The 12,427-nt window shown below is 41.3% G+C and overlaps 1 protein-coding gene across 1 annotated transcript in view; it reads right to left on the reverse strand.

Moving 5' to 3' along the window:
- The window catches only part of JAKMIP1 (janus kinase and microtubule interacting protein 1), a 251,179-nt gene that overhangs the window by 86,928 nt on the left and 151,824 nt on the right, over nt 1–12,427 (reverse strand). Inside the window, exons 7-9 of the mRNA XM_034770969.1 lie at nt 8,310–8,519; nt 7,359–7,478; nt 539–685 (exon numbers count right to left, since the gene is read on the reverse strand). Coding sequence (XP_034626860.1) covers nt 539–685; nt 7,359–7,478; nt 8,310–8,519 — 477 coding nt within the window. The remainder of the gene's footprint in view (nt 1–538; nt 686–7,358; nt 7,479–8,309; nt 8,520–12,427) is intronic.

Consider the following 12,427-nt stretch of genomic DNA (forward strand, 5'->3'; position numbering starts at 1 on the left):
AATCCATGCAAAATCCCATGGTATGCCAAGGTTAATTTTAGCCCTCTATTGTATACCCTTTTATACCCTTTACACATTAAAGCCACAATGATCCTTATTCTTAATCAATTTTGTTTAATAAATAATGACAAAGCAAATAAAAATAACAGAGTCTCCTGTGGCACCTTTAAGACTAACAGATGTATTGGAGCATAAGTTTTCATGGGTGAATACCCACTTCGTCAGACGTATTCACCCACGAAAGCTTATGCTCCAATACACCTGTTAATCTTAAAGGTGCCACAGGACTCTCTGTTGCTTTTTACAGATCCAGACTAACACGGCTACCCCTCTGATACAAATAAAAATAAACACTCTGATTTTAGAATACTACCCACCACTAGAATATTGTATTTGACATTGACACCTTCACATGGCTTAGCTTCTGACATACCAGTATTTATCTGAGTAAGAGCCACACATTTGTTTTCAACTCTAAGCTACGAAGAGCAGCTGCTCTTACAAAGTAACCTCTGATACGTATGAGATAGTTGCTTACCATTTCTGCATTTTCCCTTGTGAGATTTTTAATTTTTTCTTCCATCCTCTGGATACACTGCAACATGTCCTCATTCTTTTTGGTCATCCTCTTGTTTTTCTCTACAAGGGGCTTCAGCTGACCTTCGGTCTCCCGAGAACGTTTCAGCTGAAAAGGGGGAGGAACCCCAAAATGTCAGTTAATCATAATCTGGGCTACAATGACCTGAAAGGAGGAGGAACACTTGGGTTTTCAGTCTCCCTTCATTCATTTATTCATTCATTCATAAAGACTATTTTTCCGCTTACACACCACTGCTGAACTAAACTGTATGCATCTAAAAACTTATAGCCTTTGCTTGTCACCAAAGTGAAACTAACATGGAAGTCAACGCAGGTTTGAGTAAAAAAATCAATGGCAAGGATGCAGCACTCGCTATTCACAGAACTGAAAATACCCTCACTGCTAAGGCTGGTCTTTGCCATTATACATCATATTTTGTTGTTGGGAAGCACACAGATTTATATAGTTTATCTCTTGATAAACTGTAAATCTTATTATGCATGTGCTTCCAGTGAATTATTAGCCCTTTTCCTAGAGAAGGGAAAATAATAGTTACCTTTCACCCATTTAAATATTCTTTATTAGAAATATACCACACTCCCTTATTTTAAGGAAATTATACCTAATGTGTAATTAGCACAATCAAGGAGTCAGCCAGAGGGCACAGATTCAATCTCAGGGTTCTGCTGACATTTTCAGCTGCTCAATTTTGTTCCCCTATTTTTATGATGTCAGACAATCATCTCAAGTAAATTACTGCCCTTTCCCCAATTTGTGGTATTCAGTATTTTACTAGTTTTATCTCCATAGTCCTTGAACTGTTCTGTTTCCCTATTTTTATCATCAAAAAGACTTTAATATGCACTGGGCTTTAACTGAAACTTCAGGAAGATAACATTTTTCTTAAAGATTTGTTTCATCTTGGGAAGGATATACATTTTTGTCATAAGAATTCAAGTACAGCAGTTTACAAAGTGCCTCTTCATATGGCAAAGCCTGCTTTACTTTTTTAAAAACATATTGATGATGCCTTCACTCCAGGCATCCAGAAGAGTATTTGATTGAGTTATACATGCCCCACATCCTACTTTAATGTAATAGGCCCCAAAGATTTCAGTCTGCAGTATTTTAGCATTTCTTAAGGGTGTGAAGGAAGGTAAATAGCACGTTCAGGGAAGCGATCCAGTTACTAAATAACCTTTTCCTCTCAATAGCACACCAGATAAAAGAAGAGCTAGAGCAAAACAGTAAGATAGTCAAGAGCACAAAGGATATTCAGTATCGAAGAGTAATATTAGGAAAATTACTTACAGCAAAACACCACCTTATCCAGGTCAGCCACGCCTGCCCTTATGCTAACACACATGAACCATTAAGGATCATGCAATATGATCCTAAAAATACTACAAGGGTGCTAGGAACAATTTGTATAGTGGAGGTGCTGAGAGCCACTGAACCAAACTGTGAACCCTGTATATGATGGAAAACACTTCAAGCCAGGGGGTATGGCAGCACCCCCAGTACTCCTAGTTCCAGCACCTATGAAAGAATATAGGAAATTATTTGAAGAGAAAAGCTATAGGAGAAGGGCATGATATTTCTCTCACTTACTCCAGTTTTTATACTAGGGTAGTGCCATTAATAGCATTAGTCCTGATTTGCACCAACACTAAAGTGTCTAGTTTCTTTAAGCAGCCTATTGATTATCCTTATTGAAGAAGCAGAAGACAAGGAATTCATCACTGCTCTGTTCCAATATGTATTTTTAGAACATGTATAAGAAATGGCTATTTACTGTAATTGTGATTCTTCGAGAAGTAGGTGTGCATGTGTCCAGTCCGCCAGAGAAAGAGACTTTTGCCTAGCAGTACCCATAGAGGGGCAGTGCTCGCACCTCATGGCTGTGGCCCCTCCTCTGGCTATATGAGGCACTGCCCCAACCCCCCTCAGTTCCTTTGCACAGATATCCATGAGAGGAGACTCCAATGCAGAGGGGACAGTGAGTGGGTCATGGAATACACTTCTGCATCACATCTTAAAGAACCACAATTACAGTAAGTAACCATTTCTTCTTCTTTGAGTAGATACAGAGATGTATTCCACTTAGGTGATTCACAAGCAGTACCCCAATCCAGAGATGGGGCTCGGAGTCTACTGGAACAGGGATTGCAGGACTGCCCTTCCAAGGCCTGGGTCCACATCTCTCTGGAGCCACCCTTCAGTAACCAGTCATTGAGGTATGAGTGGATTCCTTCGCTCTGGAGATATGCCACGACCAATGCCATGCATTTGGTGAAGACTTGGAGGGGGTAGAAGAGAGATCAAATGGGAGAACCGTGTACTGAAAGCAGCATTCTACCACAAAACAAAGACACTTTCATGTGGCAATTCTGCTGAGTCACAGGAAGTAGGCACCTGAAGGACCAGAGCAGTGAACCAGTCATTCTGAGACAGTGCTGGGAGGATAGCCAGAAGAGTAACCATGCAGAATCTCAGGTACTTGATGAATTTGTTGAGGCCATGAAGCTCAAGAATGGGTCTCATCCTGCCCTTGGATTTTGGTATCAGGAAGTACTGGGAGGAGAAGCTGGGGCCCCAGTGTTCCTGCAGGAGCTCCTCCACTACTTCCAATGTTAGCACAGAGTTGACCTATTTGATGAGCAGCGTCTTGTGAGAGGGGTCCTTGAAGAAAGACAGTGTGGGTGTGTGTGTGGGTGGGAAGGGGCATGGAGAAGAACTGGACTGGATTGCTAGGATCCAGCTGTCGGATGTAATCAAATCCCAAGCATTGTAAAAACAGGCCAGCCTGTTCCCAAAGCCATAGGGGGAATAAAGAGGGCGGAGTAACGACTGGACCAGTGCTCTAGACTAAAGAGTCAAAATGGGTGCTTAGCAGGCCTGAACCTGACTGCTTTCTCTTTATCCCTCTTTGTAGGGTAGTCCCACTGTTTCAGGGGGGAAGGTTGAACAAAAGGAATGCTTCAGGCAGTATTGCTGCTGTACCCCATAATGGTATCTTTGCACAGAAGGCATGTACACTCCCAAGGCCTCAAGGTAGCCTTGGAATCCTTAAAGAAATGCAAAGTATCATCAGTCTTGTCCAAGAACAAGACCTGGTTGTCAAAGGGCAAGTCTTCAATGGCTTGCGGGACGTCCAAAGTGATCCTACAGTTTTGAAACCACGAAGCCCTCCTCATAGTTACCACTGAGGCCATCACCCTGGCCCAGGTGTCTGCAAAGTCAAGGGGTCATTTTGCTGCAAAGCAGCCTCCACAACAAACTCATGAAATTCCTCATGCTAGACGTCAGGGCAGGCAACTAGTCCTCAGATTTAGATATGGCTGACCAATTGAGGAAATTATACTTGGACAGCAAAGCTTGTTGAGTCACGATCCTCATCTGAAGGGACAAGGAGGTATAGATCTTTCTGCCCAGAAATTCCAACTGCTTGGAGTTTCTGTCCTTGGGGGTAGATGTGAACCTATCCTGCTGGACCCTGACATTTACTACCATTACAACCAGGGAATTCATGACTGAGTGGAAATAGAACCCTTCAAATTCCTGCATAGGAACAAAAGAGTGCTTTTCCACGCACTTAACCACTGGTGGTACTGAGGCGGTGGACTCAGGCCAGCTCAAGGGGTTCATCTTTAATCAGGAGGGCCACTCTCCCAGGGACAGGAGGCTGCAAAATGTCTAGCAGTTTGAGTGTGTTCTCCTGGAGAAACTTCACATGGATGCTGAGGGATGAGACTATGTGGCATAAAAGATCCTGGTATGCTTTAAAGTCCACAACTGGCTCTTGCTCCCAGGAAGAAGTACCCAGGAGGGAGGACTCTGGTGGCTCTGCAGGGAAGAAGACAATCAATGCTCGGGCTTTTGGCTAATGCGCAGTCACCCCCATCAACCTGACGGGTGACTTTGGCTTAGATTGGGACAAGGAGCAGGATCTCCGCAAGCAAGTAGTAACCCACTGAGTCCAAGGAGGCCACTAATATGGGGAGAACATTGGTGGTCAGTAGGGGCCGGGCCAGGGACCTCTGCCCCAGTCATGGGGCATGTGCCAACCCTGGTCCATATTGATCCACTGGCCCTTGGAGCTTGTCAGAGGATGCGAAGTGGGAAGATGATGACCTTGACTGGGATTCATGAGAACCCTGGGTTCTTGGGGCCAAGGCAGAGTGATGCCCGAGGGAGCCAAAAGGCAGTCCAATTCATCTGACGTCCAGAATGAGGCAGGAATTGGTGCCCCCTGATGATGGAGGTACCGTTGGTACGGAGCATGCTGGTGCCACAGACAGTTGGAGTCTCAGTGCAAACAGCAGTACCGAAGCACCCAATTGGTCACGGGGGGGAGAAAGCCACCGTGGGAGCCTCTGCAGCGTCATATGCAGCGGGGCTGGAGAGGGTCCCCCATACCAACACACATGAGGATTCAGTGGCTCGCTCCATCAGAGGGGCTACAGATTTTCCCTGCCTTTGGCACTTCAAAGATATATCTACTATGACAGAGCCAAGACAAAACTGGCACCGTTGCTTGCAAACAGAATGACCAGTCACTGGGGGAAAGACAGAGCTGCCCGGGGGAGAGAGGGGGGAGGCAAGTGGGGCAATTTGCCCCAGGCCCTGGGCCCTGCAAGGGCCCTCATGAGAATATAGTATTCTATAGTATTGCAACTTTTTTTTTATGGAAGGGGCCCCTGAAATTGCTTTGCCCCAAGCCCCCTGAATCCTCTGGGCGGCCCTGGGGAAAGAAAAAAGAGTACTGGATTTTACTAGATAATATTTTAGTTATGGTAGGTAAGTTAGTCTTTGAAGACAGGTATTTTGTTACTCAAGAATAAATAAAGGAAGACAAAACCTTCATATTGTTTCACAAATGAACTCTTCTGAAGTTTTCATAGAATCATAGAATATCAGGGTTGGAAGGGACCTCAGGAGGTCATCTAGTCCAACCCCCTGCTCAAAGCAGGACCAATCCCCACACAGATTTTTGCCCCAGATCCCTAACTGGCCCCCTCAAGGATTGAACTCTCAACCCTGGGTTTAGCAGGCCAATGCTCAAACCCCTGAGCTATCCCTCCCCCTATGTAAATTAAGTCAAGGTATCATAGCTCAATGAAGTCCATTCATCACAAAGTAGAGCCTTTCAATACCAAAACAATAGCCTAAAACTGATAAACCAGTAAGGTGATTTGAAAACCTCGTACAATATCCACACCAGTCAAATACTGTACAAATCACATGAAGAGCATGTTACATTTACCATGCCAGAAACCAGGTGTCAATTTAGAAACAAAACACACAGCTCCAGTGGTGTTGGAACAATTTGTATAGCAGGGATGCTGAGAGCCATTGAACAAAACTGTAAACCCTGTATATAATGGAAACCACTTCAAGCCACGGGGTGCTGCAGCACCCTCCACACCCCTGGTTCCTGCACCCCTGCGTAGCTCATGTTATGGAACATTCTAAACCTAGCCAAAGTGAATGAATTATCCTTTGCTACTGCCAAGACATACAGGTGGGATTTTCAAAAGTTCTCAGTGTTGTCATAACGCCATTGCAGTCAATGAGAGTTTTACCATTAACTTTAATAATTGCAGAGTTAGACCAACACTGAATGCTTTTGAAAATTGCACCCTAACTATCCAAGAAAATACATTTATTAAATGCTCCTCATTTCCTTCCATTTCTAAGTTGCTATCTCTCACCCACAATACCTCCTCTTATTTCAAGAGTTTCCCTAGAGATTAAGCAATGGTAGATTTTTTCCATTAGAAAAACAAGCTTTGTAGCTCTTAGTCAGCGTAAGAAGTTCACAAAACAATGGTGGCATTGTCAAGTTTCATTACTTCAAAGAGTAATATAATAAATTAGCTACATAGCTTACATACATGTCATGGTGCCGTATATTACCAAATGCTGCATGCAAGCTACCACTCATAATTTGGTGCCCCCTTCGTGTGAACTATTTGTAGAGAGTTCTGAAGAAGATGAAAAGGAGGAGCAATCATTTCTAAACCTTTTCCAAAGTTGAGTTTTTTATGTTAAATTTCCTTCTCTTTGAAAAAGGAAAGTGTCTTGTACATGGAATGACAGCCTGGAGGACAACAGATTTAGCTCTGAACCCTGCAAATGCTCCATCGTTGTGCCCAAACGAACCATTCAGTGAAAAGGAAAAGCACCCAGAAAATAGCATAATACTGTTCTCTCTCTACACCAGCAGTTTCAAAGTCCTGGCTGATTAGCTACTATGGTGTTAGACACCTTAGAAATAGGAGATAGAAAAAAATATTCCTGGGAAAGACGTGCGGAAGAAAGAAATGGTGAATTCGCATGGAAATTATTTAAACATCTTAACTTCAGCAAATGACCTCTATAGTTGTCATGTTTGGGTGTAAAGGGACACAGTTTCTTCTTAGAATATATACATATTAAGTAAAACTAAAAAGCAATAAAGACAAAGATTAATATTTTTAAAATCAGTTCTTAAGGGACCTCATAAGAATCAAAGGAAAGAAAATAGAGAATATCTGAGTCAAGCTACTTGCAAAGAATGCATGTGATGAAGGGACATACAACAAGGGGACAAGAAATAAGGGAAAGTAAATCAACCAAATAGGAACATTTAAAAAAATCTTTAAGTTCTACAATATTTCAGTTTGTTGGCAACAGAGACAAATAAGTTAAACTCTGCCTGAAAACACAACTTCGCTGAGTACCATTAAGATATTATCCTGCAAGTCACCATCTGTGTTATTACTAATTATTTTACCAGTTCATTTCTTTCATCTGCTAAAAGGGTATTTCTGTCTTCCAGCTTCCGTATTACAGCATTCAGTTCAGCGATTTTTAGTTGAAATCTCCGTATGTCTCGTTCATCCATATGCTGTTCCTTTAAAAACATACAAACCAAAAAGGGATTTTTTTCCTTTCAAATATTAATTTACTACACAGAAACATGTACTTAGATTATAGCAGGCAGAGTTTGCATTCAGTGAATGCATACACCATGAATACTGTAGAGAATATCTATAGACATTTGTATCATTGGCTGGAAAATATTTTTAATGGACATGACCTGTTACAAATATTTCTTATAAGAGTCACATGGTTGTAAAAGCTGAAAAAGGGCAAGCAGCCAAAAGGTTAACTCTAAGCTACAATATGTAAAAAATTTAAATTAAACCTTAAATTGTGTGCGTAAATACTACTTCTAGTGTTCTTTGTACTAGCTATATCAGTCTCATGCCAGAATTAATAGTACAGCACAGAACATATTTAGAAGATAGCACCTTACAGATCTGGAAAAGAATAAGTACAAATTCTCTTTTAATGTCTATTGTTGTTGTATAGAATAGTTCATATTCATAAAATAAATGTCTGAAGGAAACAAATGGTTCATCATTGCAACTGGAGAAACGCACTTAATCAGTCATCAATTACAAGTAATAACTTCACATTGTGGCCACATTTACCAGTTTAAATGGTCTAAATTCAAATGTTTTAAACATTCTTCAAAATTCAAGAGACAAGTGGAGTTTTTAATACTCAAAAAAGTGGAGTTACTTTTACCACAACAATGCAACATACAGTGCTGTTACCAGTGCAATGCTCCTTTGGCAAGAATTAAACATAACTCACAATTCCGTGTTTTCAGAGCATCTGGAAATGCTGTGAAAACAGATACAATAACTGACCTATGAAGACTATCTGCTTCTCTTACCGGGCTTCCCATCATTTCAGTGATGTCCCCTACTCCAGCAGGAAGTTCCTTCTTGGGGCTACCATGGTACCGTTCTGCCTCCTTTACTTGGACAAGCTGTTCATCCAAAGCTTCTTTCTGAAGCAGCAGCTTTTGTGCATGGCCTGCCTGGACACCAAGATCTTTTTCCAAAGCCAAAATCACTCTGTCTTTGCCTTTTATCTCATCCATCTGCAAGGGAACAGAGCAAGAGAGAAACTTCTGTAACATCTCCATGTATTTACAACAGGCACAAAAGAAAGTTCTGCTCTCAAAACTACAGTGGCCACCTAATTGTGACTCTTTAAAATCAAGAACAACAAAGAGTCTGGTGGCACCTTAAAGACTAACAGATTTATTTGGGCATAAGCTTTCGTGAGTAAAAACCTCACTTCTTCGGATGCATAGAGTGAAAGCTAAAATCATATAAAATCAAGCTGCATCTACCTGAAATAAACATTCTTTTTCCTGCAGAAGACATCAGTCTTCCATTTGCTGAGGCCCCAATCCAATGCCCATTGAAATCAATGATTACTTCAATAGAGGTTGGAGTAGGCCCTATGTAACAAAGTCCTGGGAACTAATAAATGAGCCAGCACTCTGATCACTTAGGCACCAATCAGCTCCCCTGGAGAAGGCTGATTGGGGATATGCAACTAATTAGCTGATCAGACTAGTGAACCAATTAGCCAGCAGATGAGAAGTATAAAAGAAGACCCAGGAAGGCAGTGAGTGGGGAGGACCTAGGCTAGTTGAGCCTAGTATGCACTGAGTTCTCAAGGAAGGGAGATGCCCGTTTCTGGCTCTTTCCGACTGTACCAACCAGGAACCTTGCAAATACTTTGCTGCACAAGACTGTATTGGAGATGGGAATATAAATAAGTTCATATAATTTGCCACCTACTGATGGAGTCTGAAAGGTTTCTTGGGCTTGTCCTATTATGCCCTACATGAGGTAGGTATAAAACAAAGAAAAAATGCTCTCTATTTGAGGATGCATAATTTCTCTGGACAAAAAAAAAGAACCTTTCTTCACTATATTCTGGGAAAGATATTCACCTGTGGGGCAGAGGGCCAGGAGGAAGCCAATGTACCATTTAAATCCCAACTAAGCCTTATTTTGGGGCTTAAGTGATACATCAGCCTCCTGCTGCCCCCCGTCTAAGAGTGAATTTCAGACATGACGATTCTTTCCACCGACAAATGCTGTTAAACCAAAATGTGTACATTTAATCCAAAATTTGGAAACATACCTAACTACTTTTCTTCTTGCTCCTTGTGATAAGATTAAAACATAGATAAGTCTTTGCATAAAATGAAAAAGGAAATGTTTTATATCACAGCACTCTGAGTGGGTGAGACACTATTTCAGCATGGTAGGGAGAAACGTTTCCCTAAATCCTATCTTTGTTTACCCAAATGTGTTGCTCACGCATCTCAAAACTACACAGAGCATATTACCAGCAGTAAACTACTGTAGCGTATACTGGATGTGCCCCTCACAGCATCAGCAAAATTGACTTTGGTAATATTCCAAACACTAGGGGAAGTGGCAATCTACACTAGTTACTATAGAAACAGATTTCTTAACATGTACAATAACAATGTACCATATATTTATTGGGAATGTGCTACATGCTTTCTTTTTCAGTTTACTGCCTCATTTCCTTCCTCCCTTCAAATGTAAATCCATGGGATCATTAAAAAACCCAAAATTAAATCCATTAAGTCATATCATATGTAACATATTCCTTATCCCAATCCTACATTAAGAGTGCATTAACCTTAAACAGTCAAGTGCTCAAAGTAAGGAAATGCCAGAATTAAGGTTGTCCTTGCAATTGTAACTCTGGTGCCTTGTATGTTTGCATTGCAATAAATTCTTTATTACATGATCACAGACTATTTGTTTTGATTCTTGCCTTACTCAGTTCCAGTGAATGAGGCAAGACTATGCACTGACTCAGGCTGGTACCGTGCTTCAGACACTGCAGAAGTTGGACCCTGTGAAGCAAATGGAGGCATGATCCACAGTAAGAGGAAGGACAAGCTTATTGTTAAGAAACTGGACCGGTCTCAGAAGAGGTGGATTCTACCACCACCTCTGCCACAGATTTCCTAAAGGACTCTGGGTAAGTCACTTAATTGTTCCGTGCCTCAGTTTACCCACCTCACTAAATGTATGAGGACAAATTAATTAATGTTTGTGAGGTTCTCAGCTATTCTGGTGATAAGTGGAAAAAGGAAGGGTTCTCAAAAAAGAAAAAAATCGTATTCGTGGAACGATTTGTATGATGTGTACTCTTTGAAGCAGGGCGACAATGAACAACAATAAAAAAAATTGAACAGCTGCCTCATTCATGGAGCACCATCCATCAAGTGCACTGAACCAGGCAGGGGTCCTCTGGGAAAATAATATCTGATCATGGAACTAAACACTGTGGACAAAATTCTGCTGTCAGTTACACAGGTGCTGTTCCCATTGAACCCAATGAGAGCCACTCCCACGCAACCGAAAACAGAATCAGGCCCCATAACATAATGTATATGCATGAGGAGGAAGAATTAAAGTTGCATGGAAAGCCTTAATTTTAGGAAGGGCTATCTTCTGGGCGCTTCACTTTACAACCCTAATGTTCTTTTAATTTAAACATTAAATGGAATTTCGTAGTTGTTAAAAGAAAAATGAAGAGACATTTCGGCATGTGTTGCTATTTGCTAAACAGCAGCAGAATGCTCTGTTCTATGCAATACGTACAATCATTGAGGAAGAAACTCAAGCCCCCTGGTCTTTTTCCATGTACAACTTCACAAATCATATTCCACAAGCCCATGAGGTTCCAGGAAGCAATAGAAGTTTTGGGGTGTGTGGCGAGGGGCCAGCGGGAGAGGTGTTAAGCAGAAAAACTGCTTTCCTCCAGCCACCTTTTTTTCCATGCTTAAAAACAATCTATTTTGGTGAAACTTTCAAGCAAAAATAATCACATTTCAGTCAAAAAAGTTAAACTTCAGTAAAGTTATAAGAAACTGAAATGACCCCTTTGAGCGGAAATGTATGGGCAACCTATTTTTTAATACACACACACACACACACACACACACACACACCCCTATACATACTGTAATGCACGTTTCATTACAGCCACAAAGAGACAGAAGAGGAAGTTTTTAAGCAAGCTTGCACAGTTAATTCAATTCATAAAGATAAACAGAACAGCGGCACAGTTGCAGTTAGACACCCATCTGTCTTATGTTGCTATGAGCAACAGTATCTCCATGTTGAAAAAGAAACATATCTGAGGATGGAATACTGGAAGTGAAACTATTGTTATCTTGGAAGGTTTTAGACAGACAAATTGGATCTTTTAATGGTGAAGGAATATTGTCTCTCTTTATTGGGTGAATCTATATTAAGAAAAACATTTAAATATGTATTTTGTATCCAACTCTCCTCTCTTGGATCCTTTCATTTCTATCTTTACTAAGAGAGAGTTATGAAATATCTGATGCAGTATATTCTTTAATGACAGAGTTTAATCCTATTTCAGCAGGTTAGGTCAAAATTAAATTCCTCCCTTTCCTCAAATGAAGAGTTTCACCTTTGATCTGTCCAACATAACTAATGCAATCTAACTGCTTCCTCACTTTCACAGCCTCAACCTGCCCCCACCCCCCCGTCTCAAGGATTTCTGCCTTCCTTCCACCCTGACGAAAAAAGCAGCAGACTTCTCCATTTTAACTTGTCTCCCCATTATATACAAAGACTAATGCATTGCCATGGGGACTACTGTACATTCAGTCTAAGATAACTTTTTCTTCAAAAGGCTAAGTGTTGCCCTCTGACATTGCATATAGTAGTCCAGATCTTGGCCACATGAGTACACATACAAGTCATGTACAAGTATATACTTAGCATAAATTAGACCAATCATCTAGCTACTTTGACATAAGTCAGCTGATAAAAGCCTCTGGGAGCCCAAACTGTATCCATCAATCAGTTTGGCTTAGGTGTGGCCTTGACACTCCCATCAGCAGAGGGTTGGACATGCCAACTCTATACCAGTGGAGGATCCCCTTTTGCACAGGAGTGGGCTTGCCAG

The sequence above is a fragment of the Trachemys scripta genome, chromosome 5 (genome assembly GCF_013100865.1).
Source record: "Trachemys scripta elegans isolate TJP31775 chromosome 5, CAS_Tse_1.0, whole genome shotgun sequence".
Taxonomy (NCBI): Eukaryota; Metazoa; Chordata; order Testudines; family Emydidae; genus Trachemys; species Trachemys scripta.